The following is a 24,041-nucleotide window of genomic DNA, read 5'->3' as shown; positions in this document are numbered from 1 at the left end:
ATCTGAGTATCGTGAATAAAGTGCATGCACCAGGGCTGATGTGCCACTCGTCATTAATGATTAATACGCAGTATTGATTGGCTGTGTTTTGGGGATTAGGGCCTCTGTTTGAGTAAGAGCTCAGTGTTCGGCTGTGGGTGGTTTTGGTGAAGTTTTCTGCGTTTTCTAACATCTGACTGCACTTATAGGGGGATTTTTCTCTCAGTATCAGGTCGAGCTGTGATCGGATGTTTAATCCCCCAAAAAGAAACTTCAGAGCAGAGATCTCAGTCTGACTTCAGCCCAGTGTTGTAAAACTGTCTTCATCGTCCTCAGAGCACAAACAATGAAACTGCTGCTGCCATTTATTCTCCTGACAGTCCGACTGACCACCGGTAAGAAAGTTCTAACATCATAATTGTCTTTAATTATGAATGTCAGTCACTTATACATCATATTGTTGTTATGAAGATCCTAAATGTTTGAATTTATTATGTATTTTAAATCAGACTCAGAGTAAAGGCCTGTTCAGTAACTGTTTGTGTGTGTGGGTTCATACAGAAGTGTGTAAACAGCAAAAATTGATTAAAAAAATAAGTAATATCCAGCTGAGTATTTTTTAAAAATATTGGGAGTATTATGTAATAAAATAAAAGTGCATGAATGTCAGTGGTGTAGGAAGTATTCATTTTTATTTTTATTTTTTACTTAAGATAAAGTATCAGTATCTCACTGTGACAGTACGACTCCACTACAAGTAAAAGTCCTGCATTCAAAACTTTACTTTACGAAAAGAATCTAAGTATTAAATGCAGCACAATGCACTGTAACACTTTATTTACTCTGCCTACAGGTAGTTTATAGAGTATCTGTAACCTTTCAACAGCTTATTAGTTGAAATCCAACAGTTTATCTTTATTCTGTAAAACTTTAACAGATTATCTAAAGAGTTCATGTCACCATTTATTGACATATTCTCAGAATAGTTGCGTTGAACTTGAACTTTCCCCTCAAGCTATGCAGCATAAGTATAAGCAAGTAAGCATTAGTTTCAGCTAAATTATTATGAAGTTAATCGTTACATATACTCTGGACAAACATCTACAGAATAAAGTAAAACAGTTGAATTTCGACTAACAGGCTGTTTAAATGTTAAAAATACTCTATAAACTATCTGTAGGCAGACTAAATAAAGTGATACCAAATGTACTTAAAGTATCAAAAGTAAAAGTATCTGTTCCCTGTCAGTGTTTTATTATTATTATTATTATATATGGATATTTGGATTAATATTACTGCTGCATGAATCTGTATGTTGCATTTTACCACTGTAGATGTTTAGGTTGTGTTAATTTTTAACTCCTTTATATATTGTTGGAGAGTTTCATTTACAACACTGTGTCATATTGTGAGAACTACACATCCCTAAAAAGTTTTCATGGTGCCAGAAAAACAGGCCTGTTTTCAACTGTGTGACGATGCAGTTTCCACCTGATCCACTAGGGATTTTATTTAGTTTATGTACCTTAAGAAGTAGGGGAATTTTTTCAACACGTAAAGCAACACAAGAATGTTGAAACTATTGTTATTATTATTATTGTTTCACTGGACAGGAAATGGATGAAAACTTGTAAACTGTGAAGTAACTAAAGCTGTCAGAAAATGTAGTAAAGTAAATAATCAAGTACAGTACAAGTACCTTCAATTTGTACTTAATAACATTACTTGAGTGAATGTACAAAATTAAATTCCTTCACTGTAAAGGATTCATAGTTATTTAATTGTCTGTGTTGTTATGAGGAGTCTAACTTTTTGGTTTTATTGTGTATTTAAGAATCAGATTAGGAGTAAATGTTTGTTTAGTAACTGTGTGTTTATGAAGAAATATGTAAACTACAAAATGAAATAAAATAAAATAAATCCTTGACACAACCAGTTATTTTCATTTTATATTTTTAGATTAGGATTATTATGTTAAAAAAAAATTGGTATTGCTTGACGTAAACCAATAGCAGTAATGATAGCTGTAATAGTAATTGTGGTCTGTTGCTGTTTAAAAGTTTCTCTGGTCTCACAAACCAGCAGCAGCGTCTTGGTCCAAAGGTTATATGTGAGCAGGCTCGTGCCCAAATGTTGCAGATGGTGCCAGTGAGCACCTGCACTCCAGTTCAAACCCCGGACTAAACACATAGAGATACAGTCCTGACAGTCAGCCTGAGTTTTATTGTTTTGTTCTGCGTAAACAGGCTACCGCAGCCCTCTGAATGACTTCCAGCGCTCAGAGGGCAGAGAGCTGGTTCCTACCTCCTGGAACTCGGCTCGAGTGTCGTCGTTACCGGGCCTGAACCTGGAGGACTGTGCCACACGTTGCTCACAGTCTCTGGACTGCAGGTATCCAACCTTCACTTTAACACAGTGGCTTGAAAGCATCACTAGGCATCCTTTTTATTCAGCAAGGACATTAGTTATTACTCATGACTTTATTTAACTGCATGAATTAAAGAAGATCACTTTGTGTTAGACCTGTAAACTTGATGGCTCAGGAAGTGATTTAAAGGACACACCTGGTGATAATCTATACTTTTTTGGTTTAGCAACATTAAAGGTTACAGACAAACAAAAATAACCACAAGGAAACATGGAAGATAAACATTAACCTATCAAAACATTAAAATATCTTTGCACAATAGGGTTGCAACTAATGATTATTTTCACTGTCAATTTCTTTGTCAGACATTTTCTTGCTTAATTGATTGGTTGTTTGGTCTATAAAATGAACACACCACATGAAGAGTAGTGGACAAATGATGACCATTTCCTAAAGCCCAAAATGACGTCCTCAAATGTCCGGTTTTGTCCAGAACCCAAAGATATTCAGTTTACTGTCACAGAGGAGTAAAGAAACTAGAAAATATTCACATTTAAGAAGCTGAAATCTGTCAATTTTTGATTCTTTTTCTTGACACAAGTACTGAATTATCAATTACTAAATTAGTTGGCAATTAATTAAAAAGTTGACAACTAATCGATTAATCGTTGCAGCTCTAACGTACAGTGACAAGCACCAACTGAGTCATTCATCACTGTACTTATGAGAACTTTAAAATCAGGCAGAGCGACCAGTTCTCTTAGTTTTAAATCTTTGTGAAGGCCGTCCCAAGTGAAGGCAGCAGAGCACATAAAATCTTTCTTACCCAGCTCAGTCTGTGCACTTGGAACAAACAATAACACCACATCTTGTGATCTCAGATTTTTACCACAGTCAGATCAAAACCAACAATGAAGCGATCATACTAACAAATATTATCTGTGTAGCCAAAGCCTGATTGATTTTACTGTTCTGTGCCATAGATCTCAGTTCTTCTAATCTATTACAGCTGCACTGATGCACTACGTGAGATGTTCCTTTATTACCATGAACACGCTGTAGTTTATTTTGAGTCAGTCCCACATACACCGTCCTGCTGCTGGAAATACTCAGTAAAGCTCTCCTGAGTCCAGATCTTTGATAAACCCACTTCACCAAGTTGACTAACTCATCTGGCACTGTGAAATAAAAGTTTCCCAGTTAAAAAAGTAACCAATCCAATTCTGCAAAGGGACAAACAGTTAGCCAATCTGCCATGGGTGGGACTGACGTCAAAGTCAAGCTGTGATACCAACAATGGCGAATGCCATAGACAAGATAGATACTGCTATCGAGGCTGTCCTAAATTTGAAAAAAAAAACAACAAAAAACAATTCAAATTCAAAGTCTTGAATTTGATATGACACCCTTGATTAACAAATTACTTTACATAGATGGCGTGTTATCTCAATATTTCCTGACATCGTAGTTTGTTTTTACTTGAGTCAGTTCCACTCTTACAGTTTGCAGGCATGGCTACACATCAGTTTAGACTTGAGATGACATTAGGTTCGACCGTTGGTCTCTAGTGATCGCTTAGAGAAAATCAAATCCCCCTCTCCCACAGAAATCAGTTAGAGTGATCCAATGTCAGACTGCAGATGGAGATGACAGGTCTGTCTGATATCAGGCAACCAGATGTGTATTAATCCATTTACTACTGTTTAAGTAATAGTAGTAGTAGTTTGTTTCCTGCTGTTGAAGGAAAGGGGTGGCAGTAGCTCAGTCCGTATAGGGACTGAGCGACTGCCAAAGCGTTGCCGGTCCACGTCCCCAGCCAGTTTGGTGCCAGTTTGAATCCTTGGCACTTTCGAGATGCACCTAAGCAGGGGGGTTTGGAGGTGTGACTACTCGTGTCTCTCGCCATCATGTCTTAAGATCAGAGCAAGTGATGTTTTTATTGCTGACAGAAATGATGGCCAACACTGTGAAAATTAGACTTTAGCAGCCCCAGAGATCTTTTTATGTCTGCATTACAAAGTTCTATTAATGATCTTAGAAGCTCACTGATTCATATCTCAACATTAAGAAATAAAGGCTAAATCCTTTCATCAGAATACTTTCTCTAAGTTTGTATGCATCAGTGTTCAAAGCTTTGACATGAAAATATCCCTCAACACCAGAGCGTTCAACTACGAGACCCGTCCAACTGTCTCCTGTAAACACCTGCCCTGGGTGGGTGACGGGAGCAACGCAGAGGTGAAGAGGAACGTGAACTGTGACCTGTATGAGAAGAAGGGTAAGACTCATTGTGTGATGTTACACAGATCAAGGTGACTGATCAGTACTGGAGTTGTTTTGACTGGTTTGTTTTTTGTTGTGAAGTCTATGTCAGGAAGTGCATCGTAAGTAAAGGAGAAGACTACAGAGGGAAAGTCTTCACCACAAGAAGTGGACTCACCTGCCAACAGTGGTGGTCCAAGTTTCCTCACGATCACAGGTGACACAGATTCATCATTGATCTTTCATACAGTGAAATCAGGCACATTGGAGTTAAAGTGAAAAAGGACTATGAGGTTAAACAGATGGTATTCAACTTAAATGGAATTTGAAGGGGCAACACATTTTTACTTTCAACTTGTCCATTATGGCAGCTTGGTCATTGGCCCTACACTTCAAATTGACGCTCCAGGACCTTAAGTGTCAGTTTTAGACGTGTCAGTTTCCACTTGTTACATGCAAACAGTGTCTTCAAAATAACCTTCAGAAACACAGTTTATGCCACCAAAACTATTTGGTTAGTTTTAGGAAGAGATCATGGTTTGGATTAAAATGGCTTTGGTTTTACATGAGACACTAGCGGTCTCTTTGGTGAAAGTCCTGCATTTGTTTGACACATCCATCCACCCTGACCTCCTATGTACTTACACAGGCTTCAGACGTCAGTTGCTCTGAGTGTCTAATGCAGCAGATGGGTTTACACTGGAATTATGCTGCATTTACATGGAATCAGGGAGATGGTAGACAGCAAATCAGATATCATTTTAGTGGCAAGAACAGGACGGCAACATTAGGTGAGGCTGGCAGACACCACTAACAGTCCACATTAAGCTCCTTCACACAAGGAGAAAACATGACTAATCTTGACCTAATTACAAATAATAATAAACATAAAATAAATGTATTTAATATATTCTATTTTATTCTTTGTAAATAATACAGCTCCACCATCGCAACATTATGGTCATGCATGTTTCATTTTTCTGTCCTACTATTCTGTCTGTCTGTTTGTTTTTCCCGTGCTATCTGGAAGGTGTCGTCAATCTGTGGTCTACCATTTAGTGTCTGCCTGAATCCATGTGAGCACAGCTTTTCAATCAGGACAGACAAGAATAGGTAATACGGGAAATATGAGTGTCCAGATTAACAGATGGTTTGTGCCAATTAGGAAGTCTTTGGCGCTTGGGCACCAGAGGGAAATATTTTGTGATTTAGGGACATCTGAGTGGCAGCAAGATAAATCCCTCCATGGAGTCCAGACAATGGTGGTGGTGGTGGCTGATGGGTCTGAGGCTGCTGACTGCTGAGGCATATGAGGCTGATGAATCTGTAAAGACTAGGTGGTGATGGCGAGGTGGAAGGTGTGCACGACTGCAGCAAGAAAGAACCATATTTAAAATGAGGAGCAGTAACATGATAGGCTGACAGAGAACGTGTGTTGCTGTGCTATTGGCTGATTGTAAATCAGGTGATGAATCAATTGACCTACTCAGACAATGATGCCAAGAGATAGAGAGTGAGCATGCCTGCAGGGAGTGAATGGAAGTGAGAAAAAAACTTATTAAAAAAAATATATTGTCTTACTGACTGAACTTTTGCCTGAGCTTCATTAGTAGAAAGCACAGTGCATCTCATACAGATGCTACAGTGTGCCTTGTGTGTTGGTATCAGATGCAGAGATACTTGAAAAACAGTAAATATGACTTAATTAAAGCTCCACTAATCAATACAATACAAAACCAATGGCTGTGTGTAATGTGACAGGAGTTACTCACATTAAACCAACTGACTCTGTGGTTCCTCTCACCTCATCAGAGCTTTTAGCACTTTGTATTGGTTTTCTTGACTCTCATTGACCTTGTTTCCAACAGCAGATGGCAGCTGTTGTCAATATGTGTCAGTTTTTTATTCATAGTGGATTTCTGTTGCTGCCAAGTGGCTGAAAAAATGATACAGCTTTAAGTTAATTTCTCCAATTACTTCCTGTTCTCTAAAATTGTGAGGCTGTGTATAGAAAGGGCTCCAGCTCACACACTGTCGCTCTGACGTGGATGCAAACACCCTCAAATTAAAGCTGAGAGTCGACACTTTAACATGTTACATTTCCAATCCAAAGCTGGGAGTACAGAGCTTGTAAAATAAACAAACGTGACACTGCTCTAAAACATTTTGACTGCTCTGTATAATAAGTGAAAAACTCTCTGTTGGTCTCAGGTGGACTCCCACAGCCACCAACGGTCTGGAGTTGAACTACTGCAGGAATCCAGATGGGGATCGGATTGGCCCGTGGTGCTACACCACCGACAATGAGCGACGTTATGAAAGCTGCAACATCCCCCAATGCAAAGATGGTACATCTCATACGTTTCCATAAATCAGGGTGTACAAGTGTGATGGGAAAAGATTTATTTGCAGGTCCTGAACTTTCTCAGTTATTTTCTAGGCTTCTTGGAACAAACTATATAATTTGGTCATGATTATAGGAAAATTGTGATAAACACAGTGATTAGTCACTCATTAATTTGAGTTTTTAAAGAGAGATTTGGGAAAATAAGATAGTTTCACAGTTGGGTGCAGCTTATAAGGAGATGTTGACTTCTCATCCTTTAAAGAACCCTTAAAAACTGATCAAAATACATTTAAACCAGAGGAAGTATTCACCTATTTCGCTGGAAACTTTGCTCCCCATGCTGAGGTGTATGTTCTCCTTTACTTTTAAATTGCACAGAAAACCAAATTTCACACTGTTTGCATGTTCAGCTAACTTCCTGCCTGCTGTGAACTGACTCAAAGATGATTACTTTGGTAAAAGAAGGTTGTAATTACCAAGTGTACCAATTGAACACCATCTCCCCCATCATTAGCATCAAATTACAGGGTCTTCTCCAGGAACCTTACTAAGACGTTACAATTTTATCAGCTCATTTCAGGGGAATTATTTGGATATTATGAGACCTGTAAAATCAAATGTTTCTGTATCAGTGACATTTTTTCTTCTTCTCATACTTCTGACTTAAAGCTGTGCTTGTGGTTTTGTTTGCAGACGTGTGTATCACGTGTAACGGAGAGGACTACAGAGGGCAGGTCGACCACACTGTGAATGGCAGAGAGTGTCAGAGATGGGACCAGCAGTACCCGCACCAACACATCTACCAGCCTGAAAAGTACTCGATGAGTCATCACTACATTATCCGTCATGTGCCTGATCAGCCAGATTATTCAAACATGTTAATGTCCTGTGTTTTTTTAACTGTGGACATAAAAAATCTTCATGTATATTTCAGATATCCTGATAAGAGTTTAGACGACAACTACTGCCGTAACCCTGACGCCTCTCCGGTGCCCTGGTGTTACACCACAGACCCTGATGTGGAGAGGGAGAACTGTGAGATCAGCAAGTGCAGTAAGATGTTGCTTTTGTTACAGTAACACTGTTAGAAGAAAAAGATTACAGATGGAACGAGTAGTTGATTGAAAGAAAACTGATCTACAGGGTGCCCAGTAGCTTGCCTAGTAGAGCAGGCGTCCCATGTACCAAGGCTATGTCCTTGCCACAGCGGCCCGGGTTCAATTCTGAACTGTGGCCTTTTGCTGTGTGTTGTACCCTCTTTCTCCCTGTTTCACACTCATCCTGTCCTGTTTAATAAAGGCAAAACCCCATAAAAATAATTTTTAAAGAAGGACAACTAATCTACTATTATGAAAATGGATGATTTGCTTTTTTCTGGGGGTGAAATTGGCAAAACCTACTCTGTTTCCATTTTCTCAAATGTGAAGATTTGCTGCTTTTCTTTGTCCTCATTTATAGCTAACTGAATATATCTGGGTTTCTGACTAGTGGCTGGACAAAACAAGACATTTTCACTACAGACCAGGGGCCACATACAGCCTAATTTGACCTCAGGTGACCAGTTAAACTATTGCATAATACCCTATAAATAACATAACCTCTGCATGTTTCCTTCTCTTTTAGTGTAAAAAAGTAAAAGTACATTCTGAAAATGCATTTAAACAAATGATTAACAGTCTAATGCAGCTGAGCGCCACTTGTCCCTCTAAGAAGTTGAATGCTAACTGTCTTAAGAAAAATAATTTTAACAGTATGTCTCGGTTTTCCCACATTCAGTCAGTTTAGTACTCACTGTCATTACATGTTCATTTGTCTATATATTTCCAGTCCTTTATAGTTACCCTGGCATCAACACACCAAACTAAAGTGGAACTTCAGGAAAGCAATCCAGGTAATATTAAAAAGCCTTTATTGTAGTAGCTAAAATCATCAAAAGAGCCAACATGTTTCCACCACTGCAGGTCTGTGTCAGGGCTTTCAAAACATGCAACACAGGTATGGCCACACCCACTCTTACCAAGGGTTTAATGTGTTCTATGCCCTCTATGCATTATTGTCTATTTGTTCCACCTGTCATGCCATTATATGGGTCATGTGATGGCCTCCGATGGTTCCTGCCACTACAAAGGTAGGGCCATACCTGTGTTGTATGTTTTAAAGACCTGCTTTGGTCGAAACATGTTGGCTCTTTTAATGATTTAGTCACTACAATAAAGGCTTTTTAATATTTCCTTCCTCGTTTTTCTATATTTTTCGGAGTGCCTGGATTGCCTTGCTGCCAGTCCTGTTGTTTCCCGTTCTCCATGAGCACCCGACACAAGGTTTTGACCTATGTTTGTATATACAGAGCAACCAGTCATCTCTCTCCTTTTTAAAGTGGAAGCTGTTGAGGAAGCAAGTTCCTGCCTTACAAACCATTTACAAGTCTGACGTTTAGGCGGTGCCTTGGCAGTATGGTTCCACCCATATTGTTTTAAGATATATATTTGATACAGATTATTTTGTACTGGAGCTGCTGATTGACAATATTTACACAATGTTCAGCTTCTTTGAATATGATCAAGATAAGTATTCATTGTTTTTTTAAGAGCTGTATTCAGGTCAGAGTGAAAAGCCTCTGAAGCAGCATTTTAAATGATGTATGTACTCACAAGTGCATCAGTATTAGGTGTATTAAGTCATCCAGTGGGCTGGAATGGACCCTTTGGTGGGCCGGTTCTGGCCCACAGGTCTTATGTTTGACACCCCTGGTACAGACCACAGGATTAATTGATTAATCAAGACAATAATTGGAGGATTAATCAATGAAAATAAAAGCATACGCTGCAGCTCTAAATAATATGTTACTGTACTGTTTAGTCTCCTAAGTTTTCTTCAGACCTTGTTGCTTGTTTCTTGTTGTTTTGTTTTTGCCATTACTTCCCTCTGGCACAATTGAGGGGACATGAGCTAAATTGAGTTGATTCCTGCGGCGTTAGGAGACACAGCAGAATTAGAGAGTCTCATTAAGTCGCTGTAATTAAATTTAGAAAAATCACCTTTTTGGTGTTTCTGCAAATTACTTCCCAAATTGTGAGACATTTCAAAATTGCCCCAATGATTCTCTTTGATTTAGGAGTAAATGCGAGCTGATTGGAGCCCTGCATTGTCTCACGGGGTTTCAGGTTAATTACAGGTTAATTACAATGTTTTTCATTATTTTATTTGGCTTAACATGACTTGTTTACATTTACATTTAGTTTCTGTGAGTTTTACTGTGGTATAGCTTTCATTAGGAGTAGGTAGGCATTGTAGTGGTATACAATTATTTTACAAATATACATATAAACAAAGTTTAAAGATTTGATAGAATGCAATACATATTTAATACTTTTCAGCATTTTTATTTGATTATCTAACATTTATTTACCCCCCCCCACCCCCCCAACCCCAAAAAAAAACCTCATTGAAGTTAAAAAAAATCTCCTTTACAAGAGTGTCTTGGACTTGGTTTGTTTAATATACAATTATTCATGCAGTCTCATTAGTTTTCAGGCTTCTTCTTCTTCTTTTTCTCTGATTCTGTTTTGAAAGGGGGATTTTATTTAATATAATACATGACACACTAAGGGGGACTCAAATGCTGAACTTTTAGCTTCAGAAGACAATTAAATAAATAAACCCAAACAGGGCATCAGTGTTTTCTCCAGTATTTCGACACAGGTTGTGCAAGACGACACCGGCAACATTGGCATTTCCACTGAGGACAGAGATCACTGAGGCCAAACAACTATAAGACAGCACCATCTTGTGGTGCAGCCAGTGTTGAGTGTTGGGGGGTTCACTTTAAAATTAAACAATTCAGATCCTGGTTTTAAAAACAGTTTTAAAAACTAAACTATGCATATACAAGGAAGTTGGTCTCCTTACAAAAAATATGAAATACCCGCCCTAATCTTTGCAATGTCATGAAAAAACAAAAGTATATTTTAATCTACACTTCGTGGAAGTGAGTAGGAATCTTTCTTACACAATCATGGACTTTTAAAAAGAAGTAACATTAATTATAGAGCCCCTCCAGACATGTGTCTGAGACACAGAAATACTCTTCTTGGAATTATAATGTGTCATTGTTATAATTTTACCTTGATGAATAATATCCAGTCTTTCTCCCTCACTGAAAACCCGGAATGTATGAATATGCAGATGAACAGTTCATTTGCAAAAACAGATAAGAGCCAATCTTAAAATGAATAAATCACCAGTCTGATTGATATTCCTTTCAGTGCACAATGGCAAAAACATGATTTATGAAAATGTAGATATCTTATCAAAACAACTGACTTCTGCACATGCAAAAAAAACATGATTTAGGAAAATAAATGAAAACAGAGATATCTATTTTGTTTCAAAGATGTCGCCTACGCCACTACGAAGTAAATTATCAGTCTGTGTGCAGGAGCATTTAAGTCTCCACATCACACCTCTGTAAGTTACATGTTGAACCATGATTGAGTTTTAAAGATTGGCTTATTGTAACGTCACAAAATCATGCCTGTGTGTAGGCTACATAGCTTAAATTTTAAAGGGACAGTTCACCTTAAAATCAAAAGTACATATATTTCCTCTTACCTGTAGCACTATTTATCAGTCTAGATTGTTTTGGTGTGAGTTGCTGAGTGTTGGAGATATCGACTGTAGATGTCTGCCTTCTCTCCAGTATAATGGAACTAGATGGCACTGAGCTTGTGGTGCTCAAAGTGCTAAAAAAAACAAAAAAACATTTGAAATTTAGCAGCAATGTCTCTTTCCAAAAATCATGACCTGCTTACTCAAGATAATCCACAGACCTTGTTGTGAGCAGTTTCATGGAGGAACTATTTTCTTTCCGCTGACTGTATCACCACACAGAAGGAGGTGTGCATCTACTCATCGACAGGAGGCTTGTGCTCATGACAGTGCGAGATCTAAACATTAATGGCGTCCTCCTCAGCTGAGCTGTAATGTTAGCTAGCTCAGTGGTGCTAAGTGAGCTAGCAGTAGATGCACACTTTCTTCTGTGTGGTGATGCGGTCTATGGGTACAGTTCAGTAGAGAGAAAATAGTTCCTACATGAAACTGCTCACAACAAAGTCTGTGGATTCTCTTGAGTAACTGGGTGGACTATGTGGAAAATGACCTGTATGTAGATATACATGGCTCAATGAAAACACAACAATTCTTAGTTTCAGGTGATTATACACTAATAAAAACATAGTTATGAATATCATATACCATTTCTGCCAATATGTCCACCTAAACCCAAAACACTTGACCTTTAATTTCACTTCAGTAACACAACAGAAATCACAGAATCCTCTCATTATTCAGCAGCCCGATGTCCTGCTCAGACGGACCATATAAACTGACCTCACCTCTGTAACTTGCTCTTTGTTCAGCTGAGGTGCGGGTGGAGAAACGCCAGCGCTCCAGCTTCACCACCAACTGTTTCCGTGGCCGTGGGGAGGATTACCGTGGTAAAGTCAATGAGACAACATCAGGTATCCCCTGTCAGCGATGGGATGCCCAACAACCTCATGAGCATCCCTTCTACCCAAACACATATGAATGCAAGTAAGTAACACACAGCATGATGGAGGAGAGAAGAAGTTGAGTGTGTTTGAAAGATAAAAGTACTTTGGGTTATTTTCTGCACTCATTAGTTTGACATTGCTCTATCTGCTTCACATATGAATATTAATGTCAAGATGTCATTGCAGTGAAAGTTCTTGCGATCTTATTTCTGCTCTGACAGTTGACAGTAGATGATAAATCAGGCAACTCCAGATTAACAAGCGGGTCGCACTCTGAGTGGCATCGTGGATGTGAAATGAATATTAAGCTTATTTGTGACTTGGTAATCATTCATCACGCCCAAATCGATTACGAGCGTTTCAATCAGCCATTTTTTGTAGATGTTACAAGAAGTGTTGGATGTTAATAGTATGTTATTTTGGTATTATCTTTATATCTCTAAATTAAACATTAAACAGGCCGAGCAGATACAGTAAAATATGTCTTCACTTTATGCATTAGTGATAAGATTATTACTGTAATGCCTGTATATTTTTAAATTTATTAAAAAGTTTCTTAATATTAGCTGCAAAAAATATTATGTGTTGCCTCGGTACAATCACAAATTAACTATGCATTTAACTTTGTTTTTAAACAACGACAAGCCTGATAAATACTGGACAAAATGTTTTTGATTATAATAAAAGAACCAGTTTTAGTACAGGATATTTTAAAGGAACAGTGTGTAAGATTTAGGGGGAATTAGTGGCATCTAGTGGTGAGGATTGCAGATTGCAACCAGCTGAAACATCTCATAGTGAGAATTCCTTCAGCATACTTTGGTAAGCAAACACAAAAATGTGAATGGCCATATCTAGAGCTAATGTTTGGTTTGTCCATTTTGGGCTACTGTAGAAACATGGTAGTGCAATATGGTGGACTCTGTGGACAAGGACCCCTATATTGATTTTAATGGCTCATTCGAAGGTAACAAAAGCACAACAAATCTTAGTTTCAGGTTATTATACACTAAAGAAAACGTACTTATTATATTCCATTTCAGCCAATATATCCCCTAAATCTTACACACTGGATCCTTTAATAACTACAATAGTTAAACATTGTTAACAGCTTTCAGCATTTTGCAGTGATTTCTGTTTATAAATGTTTAAATGGCCGAGTACCAAACTATTTACAGGTGTGACGAGCATGGGTATAGTACAAGGCATAGTTGAAAGATTCAGTCAAAATTCAAAGACTCAGGACTATGGTGGAAAAAGGTTAATATAACTTTTTTTATATATTGTGTGATGCTTAAGTTTTATTTCTTGTTTTAAATGCTGCTTGTGTTTGTTTTATTTTTCTTGCTGTTTTTTATTTGATTCTACTGAAAAATGTGTTATTGTATAAGTTGTTGACAGGTTATGACCGAATAAATCTAAATCAATTCTGACTGACTTTGTGCTGCTACATCTCATCCAGGGGTTTGGAGGAGAACTACTGTCGTAACCCAGATGGGTCGGAGGCTCCCTGGTGCTTCACATCTGTGCCAGAGATGAGGACCGCTCTCTGCTTACAGATCAAACGATGTGCAGATGACATAGAGGCTGAAGGTATGACCTCCTGATTTAAATTTTAACAAAAAGAGGAAATATCAGTGTGTAGCTAACTGTCAGAAAACAGTAAGCTGACCTCAGTAACACCAGCAGGACGGAAAGAAAAAATCTGTCTCTGTCTGTCTCAAGTCTGTTGGTTCATAAGCGCAAGTGCTTCATCAGTTAAAGACGCATCTTTAAGTAGGTAGTCCTGTGGTACAGAGATGTAAATCCCTGCCATGCTGAGCTGGCATGCCGAGTCAAACCGAGTCAAGCCAAGCCAGCACATGTGTATGGAAAAGAGCTAAATGGTAGCTATGGCCCTGCATGAGAGCAGGGAGTTTCAGTGTTGTATCCAATTTTTTACATTTTATTTTACCACTTTTGCTGCGTGCTGTAATTAATCAAGATCACTGTCATAATAATAATTTTGTTCTTTTTCTTTCTTTCTTTTTACAGATTGCTACCATGAAAATGGAAAAAACTACAGAGGCATGGTCCGCAAAACTCGTAAGGGGATCACCTGCCAGAAATGGAACGTCAACACACCTCACCTGACCAAGTATGATGATCATTTAAGTGTTGCAAAGACACATGAGAAAACAGTTGCAATGTGCAAATTTGTAGACATCTGTGACACAGGCAAAACCAAGAATGGAAAAAAAAAGCTGATTGTTGTCTTTATATTTAAGCAGCTGTATCCAAAATGCATCATGATTCTAAGCAGGTTTTTGGTATGCTGTTGTGTATTCACACTCGAAACAGTCAGTATGTAAACAAACAAACAAAAAAAACTTTGATTAATACATTTTTGAAGGACACAGTTCTCCCACAATTTGATGAACGGAAATGGAGGAGCTCCTCACAGCTGGAAAAATTCAAACTTATTTTTTATAGTCGTGAAACAGCTCCAGGAAACACCTAAAAACATTATTGTTACAGTTTGAGTTGAGTATTACAGCAGTTATACCTATTAAATATGTTGATTTCTTTCATACTGATCACAAAAACATTTCTATAAAGATCTGTATACAGTGCATACGGTACACAGTTAGTGTGTAGCATAAAACTGGGAAACAGTCTCTTGAGTTGCTTTGATACCAGCCAGAAGAAAATAAGTCTGTGTGATTTTCCAGGATAAACCCAAGGACGCATCCTGAGGCGAACCTGACAGAGAACTATTGTCGTAACCCAGATGGGGACCAGCACGGACCCTGGTGCTACACCACTGACCCCAAAACTGAGTTTGACTACTGTGCCATCAAACAGTGTGGTACATAACTCTGCTGTCTTTCTATATTTGAACATCTTCAGAGGAGTTTAATGCTCTGCGTGATGACAATTCATCCAGAGCTTCTGTTTCCTGAATTTAACGATTCATCTGTTTCTTGTTGTGTCACACAGCTGGAGAGAAAGTGTCCATGACTGAACCAGTAGGTCAGTTTCTGAATGAATATGAAGCAACATTTCAGTGTTGACAACAAGCCTTTCTGTATTTTGTTTGTTTGTTTTTAATAATATGTCACCTCTTTGTGAACACAGAGAAGGTAGAGTTCAGTGAGTGCGGGAAGAGAGACGACCGCCTCCCGAGGACGAGGTTGCGTATCGTGAATGGGGTTCCTGGGAACTCACCATGGACAGTGAGCCTCAGAGACAGGTGAGTCTGAGAACTGTTTGAGCTGGACAAGAATGTGTATAGTAAAATACACTCTGACCTCTGACCTCTTGTGTGCAGGAAAGGAAACCATTTCTGTGGAGGATCCTTGGTTAACCCCAGATGGGTGATCAGCACCAAGCAGTGTTTCTCCTCCTGGTAAACTTTATTTATTTTAAAGTTTTTGGAGTGCAGCCCGTCAGCAGGGTGTTCGCACTGTCATTGTGAACAATTAGCTCTTAGCTCAAAGCACTGCTGTGCCTAAGTAACCTACAGCCTCAGAGCTGCTGCTAGCATGACTGCAAACTCTTAAAGCCTCTTCACAGCAGCGATGTTAATTTGCAACAGCTGCAACAATGGTTCAATAAAAGGTTTAAACAGATTCGCACCAGCTCACTCAGCAGAAAAAAATATGGATTCATCATGCAGTGATGATGACCTAGTCCTCCACCTCCTCAGTTGACAAAAGTAGAGGATATTTTGGGTACTTCCACTTTTACAGGGAAAGAGAAGAGTCCCACTGCCTCATACAGGACCTGAAGCTCTACCACAGCTGGTTCCAGACATAATTTTGGGTGCTTTCACACATGCCCTGTTTGGTTGGCTTTAATTGAAGTAAGGTTTGTTTGCTTCCTCAGTGCGGTTCGTTTGGGCAGGTGTGAACACAGCAATCGCACTCAGGTGTGCACCAAAACAACCGGGCCGAGACCTTCTTGAAGTGGTGGTCCCTGTCCGGGTACAAACAAACTCCGGTGCGGTTTGTTTGTGGTGAGAACGTGTTCCGACCTCGATCTGAACCAACTGCAGTCACATGACACATTGTTTGGGTTAAACATGAGCATGTTACAGTCCTGGAGGATTATTAATGTGCACCTCCTCCTGTACTGCCTTAATATGCACATCCAGCACATCCAATGCATCAAAACATTGTTTTCTAGTTGGAGCCGCGCCTCATTTTCAAACTGTATGGTTTGACTAAAATGAACAATGACAGTAATATAGACCATGATGACCAGCGCTAAAATCAACCTGCGTAGTTGTCCTCTACTTGTACTTACACTCTTCTTCAACGTTTTGTTAACCTCCTGGATTTTTCCCGCATGGAAATTCTGACCAATCAAGAGCAGCTTTCCTGCACAAGGCATTTTATCTGGTCCACTTATAAATACTGCTGTGAGAACACGAACCAACTCTACACAATTATACAACTTTGTAACAAAATTAGTCCCTGATTCAGACCAAAGCAAGACAACTCTAGGTCTGAAGGCACCCTTATGATTTAAGATTCACCCCCCTGTACAGTACAATCAGGAGAGACATGTTTTGGTTAGGAAAGAAAATATTTAATTACAAATGCACATGAGAATGGAATGTGAAAATGTGAAAAGTCTTTGGCGATTAGACCCCTTTGAGATGGTGAGCTATAAGGAGGGTGATGGATCCGTAGCCAATTAGGGAACCCCCCCGGGGTCTAGACGCTGGCGGTGGTAGAGGAAGTGGAGAAGAGATGAGGATCAGATGGATGGGTGCTGATGATCCAGATGAGAAGAGGAATGAGTCTTCGGGTTTATCTTTGACCTTGGATGTGATGGCAGGAGGTGAACGGGGTGGAGGAGGGGCGGGGATTCTGTCTAGAATGACAGCTGAAAGCGGCAGAGGAGAGAACAGATTTAAAATCTTGTAGTGACAACCTGATTGGCTGATGGAGGCCGTGGCTAATTACGATAGGACAGCAAGAAGAGTGATTGAACTTACGCTGAGCTTCATTTGGCCTGGCTGATTTTGTTGTAAATATGTTTATTTCTGTGGTAGAGTCAGGCATTTTAACCTGGGGGTCTGTGGGGATTGACTCACTCTTGGAGCCAGTCTCAAGTGGCCATTCGAGGAACTGCAGCTTTTAGCAATTCTGCATTAGCTTCCTTTTCCAGTCCCGGAAATTGCTGCTTGTGCGTTCATAAAAATCGACTTTGTTCCAAGGCTTTATTGTTGCATAATATCCACATTCTTTGTAAAAGTACTCTTGATAAAAAAATAAATATTAACATGTGAATTAAACACACAAAAACAATGGCCATAGTGTGTGAAGACCTTTGGTATTGTCAATGGAAAAGCAGTATTTAATTACTTGAGTTCCCCTTAAAGACTTAAGGATATTTCAAGTTGTACTTTGCTTGTCTGCATGTGTGCACAGCTACGTGGACCTGCCCGGGTACTCGGCCATGATGGGAACTCTGTATCGTGATCCACAAGAAGGAGAGCCTGGTGTGCAAACCATCCCCCTGACCAAGATCGTCTGTGGACCCTCAGAGTCTCAGCTGGTCATGCTACAACTGGAATCGTGTGTACTGTCAAGTGCCCCCAGCACCCACACACACACAAACACACACACACCCACCCAGACGTACCAATAATCTGGTTCTGCCTCTCTCTTCTGTCTGTAGCCCGGCCCAGTTTAATGAGCGTGTCTCTCAGATCTGCCTCCCTCCTGAGCGCTACATTGTAGCTGAGGGGACGAACTGTGAGATCGCAGGATGGGGTGAGACGAGAGGCAAGTATAATCCTTTGGCAATGATAACTTGACACTGAATTAACGACATGCTGTGCTTCATGCGACTACAATATGCTTCAATTGTAGTAATTGATAATAGATGACTTACTTAGAACAAGCATCTTGTTTCTGCCCTTGAAGTAATGTCGCATCTAAATGAACGAGCTATTCAGACCGTTGAGCAACAGATGGCGTTGCTATTTCCAGACCCATTCCACATCTGTCCACCTTCCTTTTTTTCTTTTCTCCATCTCTCTAAACACATTGGCTGCTAACTCATTCCTCTTTCTTGCTGCTTTTCAAGGGACTGGAGATGAGACTGTCCTCAACGTGGCCCACATACCAGTTCTCAGTAACAAGGAATGCAACAAATACTTCAGAGGTCGTGTTCGTGAGAATGAGATGTGCACAAGCTCTTTCCAGGGAGGGGTGGGTGCCTGTGAGGTAGGTGAAAAGAGTTCACAGTATTAAAGCTTTCATGTGACTGTTTTAACTTTCTTTTTTGTTTACCCTGGAGCTGCAGCAGTTCCTCCATTCACAAATTTTAAGATTAATATTTATGTTTGTATTTTGCCTTTATTAGATAGGTTAAAGTAGAGATGCATTGTGGTTAATATGGCATGCGTCTAGGTCACCATGACAAAACGGACAGTTTTCTTTGACATTTACGGCAGAGGTATTAAAGGAATAGTTTGACATTTTGAGGAATACGCCTATTCACTTTCTTATCAATAGCTAGATGAGACTGATACCACTCTCGTAACTGTTAGCTAAATAGAACCAGCTAGCTTAGCACAGCTATCATGGCTCTGTCTCACAGAAACAAAACCCACCTGCTAGCACCTTTAAAGCTCACTAAATAACACTTAAATTCTTGTTTGTTTAATTTATCCAAAACCAACAATTTGTGGTTTTGGGGGCAACTGTAAGATTTTTATTGCTTCAAAAAGAGACTGGCTGTTTTGCTGTCTCCAGTTTTTATGCTAAGCTAAGCTAAGCTAAGCTAACAGACTGCTGGCTACATGAGAGTGGTATCAATCTTCTCCATCAGCAGGACACGAATAAGTGTTTCCCCAAAATGTTGAACAACTACTTTTAAAAAGTAATAGCACAATTAAAGGAGCTGTATGCGACATTCAGAGCATTAATATAGCAGCAAACAACTATTTGTCGCGTACGGATAGAGCAGAATCCTGAGTAGAGAATGAAGTCGTACTCCCTCTGTGTGTGTTGTTTGGTGTGTCACATGATGCAAATTTTTGTGTTGCCCTTCATATGCGCGAATAACTCACGTCAGGTGTGAAATCGCAGATTCCATTAATGAACTTACATTGGTACAGTCTCAGCGTTATACGTCCCTAGAGGATGCTGATTGAACACATTGAACATATTGAACACAATATAACGCTAGCTTTTCAGTTCTTGGTTGTGGTAGATGGTCCGGCTGTGTGTGCATGTTAGCACATGTGACTCCCTGTGTGTGTGTGGCACACTGGCTAGCTAATCACCACCGCTCTGCTCTGTGCTTTATGGCGGACACTGTTGATGTTGTTCCAACCCACGGTAGTGGAGCAATGTTGTTGCAGAGGCATAGCACTCATCCTCCTGTTCCCCCCAGTTAACGCTATTAGCTCTGTTAGCACATGGATGTATAAAGAGAACTGGATAGAGTGGAAGCGGATCTTGGTTTATTCTTATGAAAGTTGTTCAGTGGCACATGAGGCTAAGAAGTTTGATTTGGACGTTATGAAATTACTTCGATCTTCTGCATTGTGAGGCCCATAGAGCAAGTGCAGTAGAGATTTACAGCGGCAGAGCGGCTAACCTCCGGCTTACCTCGGGTTTAGCCTCTCAGTAACTTGAATCGGGACAAAGTGATTTATTTGTGCGGCTCCTCCAATCTTCCTAAATGTTATCAGACCAAATAGACCAAATCTGGATAGTGAAATCAGTCATTTTGCAAGGTTTGTGACACTCAAAGAAATGTATGATTTACAGATGCCTTTTTCACAGCGTAAGTCTATGGGAAAAAGTATTTTGAGTCTCATGGCATCACGTGCAGGGCGTAACCGCAGGGCGTGTCTTTAAAACCCGGGGTTGTTCCTGGGAGCTTGTGTCAGTGTTGCTGCTGTTGTCAGCGCTGTTTATGGCTTTAAGCTGCTAGCTGCTGGCTCAGCCACCTCCATGTTCAGAACTGTGTGCAGACAGTCCTGCTTCAGAATCATAGATATGCTCTAAATGTCACGTATAGCTCCTTTAAATGCTGAGAATTAACACTTCAAACACTGACAGTGAAGAAAATCTTTTGATGAAAATCTCTTGAAGTAAAGAGCATACAGCTATTTATATGCTCCTATAAATCAGACACATCTACCATTTGGGTAATGGAGGCGGACAGGACAAGATGTGACTGCAAGATGTTTCCAACCTCAGCAGTGACAGTCAGTCATAACAGAGACAAATAATGACTCCAGAGTGTTGTTCCTGCGTGTCTGCAGAGAGACTACGGCGGCCCTCTGGCCTGTCAGAACAGGGACTGCTGGGTACTCGAGGGTGTCATCATCCCCATGAGGCGCTGCGGACACCCGGGGCAGCCCAACATCTTCATCCGAGTCTCTGTCTACGTGGACTGGATCAAGAAGGTCATGGAGATGGCTTAGAGACAGAAACTGCCATCCAACAGGGACTCATCAAATCTGCTGTCAAAGCCCTTAAGACCAGTTATTCACTTATTAACCATAGACATGTTCCTTCTCGGATGTCTATTTTGTATTAAAAATGTTAATAATACATTAAAATGTATGGTCAGATTTCACTACGTAAGTTACAACAAGACTATATTAAAAAGACACATACATTCATGGAGAAAATGCAAAGACAGCACAGTAATTTGTTACAGTATATCTGCTTTAACCCTCTGACACCTGGATTGACATCATGTTTCTTGTGCTGCGTTCAAATGCCTTTCACAAGTATTTAAACCTTTGAACCAAGAGCAAATTAGTTTGATTTCTTTTGAAAACATGTAAAAAAAAAGGCAATGAACACGTTCACAAGAAATGTCCCGCATATTGCAAGAAATTAGTAGATTTAGAAAATTATCTTTAATAAAGAGGTAGGGAAAATGTTCAGTAGACTATATTTATAATTAACATAATTATATATTTAATTAATAATTTATTTTTCCATAATTATTATTATTATTATTTTTAAGCACTTTTTCCCAGTTAATTTCCTTTTTTTCTGTCTAATTTTCTTGTACTTTTTACTAAATTCTTGCTCATTTTTATCTCATTTCTTCAGCAGTTGTTCATTGCCTTCTTCTCGCATTTTTTTAGATCCAATTTGCTCAGGATTTGAAAGAGTTAAATACTTTTTTGTATGCATTTATATCTAGTGAATTTTTCCAGCCAGAGTCACTAACCAGTGGGGACATTTAAAGTCATGATGTCCTCGATGCAAGAGGCCAAAATCAGACAGAATAAGTACAAAACAAAATATTATCAGATGCAAATAATGCAGAGATTTAACATAAAATGTAAGTAAAGTAAACTTTTCATGAAGTCCCCCCATTTAGTGTTTTTATAAACATTTAATAATGGTTTTAAATAAACTATAATGCAGTTGAAAGCAGATTTAAGGAGATTCTGAGTGTTTATTAATGCACAGGATTAAAACTTGTCTTATAAAGACATTTTTTATTATTACCACCAAAGGTTTTTTCAGTTTGTTAATCAGCAGGATTACAGAAAAATGACTGGCCCTGCTTTGATGAAATTTGGTGTAAGGGTGTAGCACGGGTCAAGCAACAACTCAATTTGGGAGTGGATCAGAATATTTTTTACTTTCGTTAACATTAAAGTTGGGGCATTTGGTCTGCGTTCTCCAAGTGCCTTTCTAGTTACAACTGTGTTTTATTCATTATCTGTTCATACAGCAGCCTCCACTAATGGCTGACCACAAGAGGAGTTGTAGTTGTTCACAAATACATTGATAAACACTGCTTACAACTGTTTTATGGTGCATTATAAAGTGTTTATTCAATGTTTATGCACTGCTTATAAAGGCTAAATATGGGGACTTCAGGGAAAGTGGTGGGGATTTGTTATTTATTCACCAAAAATGGATGCAGGAATAAAATGTTTCCCCTCAGGTTCAGAGGAAAATAAGTGAGAATAAGTAACTCTCACTAACAGAGGAGGTGTTGGGGGGTTTACAGCACACATTTTAAGTTCCTAACATCCCCTGGAAATGCACCCTTTTACCACAAAACTGTACGTAAACTGTACCTCCCCTCCTCTCCCTGGTACTGAATGGAGCTCCGAAATACCTTCTTTGCCCCCAGCCTCTAAAGAAATCCCTCCTCTGCCTGTCTTTTGATGCCTGCCCCCACCTCTAAAGACATGCCTTTGTGCCTTATGCAGAACTGTATGCGCTGCACATTCTTTCTAGTTCTATAGGAGGATTTTTGTAACCCGGTCCTGATGAGCCCACGGAATTCAGCTTAAATAAACCTCAAGATCAGAGTCCGACCGAATCTCAGACACACCAGCCTGCAGAGGGCCACTGAACTCACACATAAACTCTCACACAGACAGACACACACACACACACACACACAATTTCTCTCTCTCATGCAAACCCTCCCTCCCCCCTCCCTGCTCCCTGCCTCATTTCCCATTCTTTCTGATTTCTGTCTCTTAAATTTTCACGCCAACATTTTTTCCCTTTGTCTCGACAATCAGAGGATCCTGACATTTTATCTTTTGCTGAACTAAGAAGAACTTAAGTGTCGAAAATGTTCCCCTTTAACTAACACACAGAGCGTTCAGAAATGGCAGGTTGACAGTTATGATTTCAGCGTCATTCTGCTCTCTTTCATTTAGTAATATTTATAGTGAATGACTAATCAAATTCATATATGACTACCACTTCTCACCAACTGTTAAAGCTTCTAGGAAACCTGAATACATTTTTAATAAATGCTGCCACACAAACACGCAAACAGCTTCTTTGTTATTTTGTATCACGCATCTGATGGTAACTCTGTGTGTGTGTGTGTGTGTGTGTGTGTGTGGGCTGAACAAGATCTTTGAATTCAACATTTGAAGATTAATTTTTTTAAATCTTCAAGTTTGACAGGATATCAAGTTTAACAGATATATCTATCTTTAATCTGTGCATTTATATATTGCACAACAAAACTGACACTGTGAAGAGTTTAAATGGGGTCCTGTGCTCTGTCTCCATAACTTAAAGCTTTATATTTTGGTCTCATGCCAGCACGCTCACCTGACATGACTCCATGAGCTGTCCAGTATTAGCCGCCCCTGGAATGTGTATTCACTGTGGTTCAAACAAATCCATCTGTATTTATCAGTCTGTGCAAACTTACAAAGTTTTGAAAATCACAAACACAAGAAAGAAGGGATTCAAAACATGCATGGAAAAATGCAATAAAAACTACAATGGGAGGATTAAATTCCAAAAATACTATGTACACTAGGAGGAAGTGATGTTACAATTTTTTGTTGGACTATTATCTGAAAATAAAAAGAGAATAACTGATTGGAGAATAACAGGAGAGTAGAACACTAGATCTGGTGTCTAATAAAAACTTTTTACATGATCTACATAGGAAAATTAAAAGGGAAACACAGCTCATATCTGCTTACTGCTCACTCTCAGTGTGTTTGCATGTGGTGCATGATTCAGTGAACTAAACTGGGGTCAGTTTCCCCCCAAACAAATGCACA

At 39.3% G+C, this 24,041-nt stretch overlaps 1 protein-coding gene across 2 annotated transcripts; it reads left to right on the top strand.

Moving 5' to 3' along the window:
• The first annotated feature begins 105 nt into the window (after positions 1-105).
• Positions 106-23,290, top strand: mst1 (macrophage stimulating 1). 2 transcript variants are annotated; one of them, XM_078169203.1, is made up of 19 exons: positions 185-374; positions 2,226-2,370; positions 4,510-4,625; positions 4,712-4,826; positions 6,821-6,957; positions 7,650-7,770; positions 7,891-8,009; positions 8,445-8,510; positions 12,374-12,548; positions 13,971-14,101; positions 14,543-14,645; positions 15,220-15,356; positions 15,488-15,520; positions 15,626-15,740; positions 15,819-15,896; positions 17,929-18,075; positions 18,179-18,285; positions 18,590-18,729; positions 20,784-23,290. In XM_078169203.1, exons 1-19 carry the CDS (start codon positions 326-328, stop codon positions 20,943-20,945), a joined length of 2,196 nt encoding a protein of 731 aa, XP_078025329.1. In that variant the 5' UTR covers positions 185-325; the 3' UTR covers positions 20,946-23,290. The 2 variants fall into 2 exon arrangements, with proteins under 2 accessions (XP_033482856.1, XP_078025329.1); XM_033626965.2 differs by lacking the exon at positions 8,445-8,510 and having other exon boundaries at positions 106-374.
• The last annotated feature ends 751 nt before the right edge of the window (positions 23,291-24,041 follow it).

Source organism: Epinephelus lanceolatus, chromosome 1 (genome assembly GCF_041903045.1).
Source record: "Epinephelus lanceolatus isolate andai-2023 chromosome 1, ASM4190304v1, whole genome shotgun sequence".
Taxonomy (NCBI): Eukaryota; Metazoa; Chordata; class Actinopteri; order Perciformes; family Serranidae; genus Epinephelus; species Epinephelus lanceolatus.
This window is presented reverse-complemented; position numbering and strand designations above follow the sequence as displayed.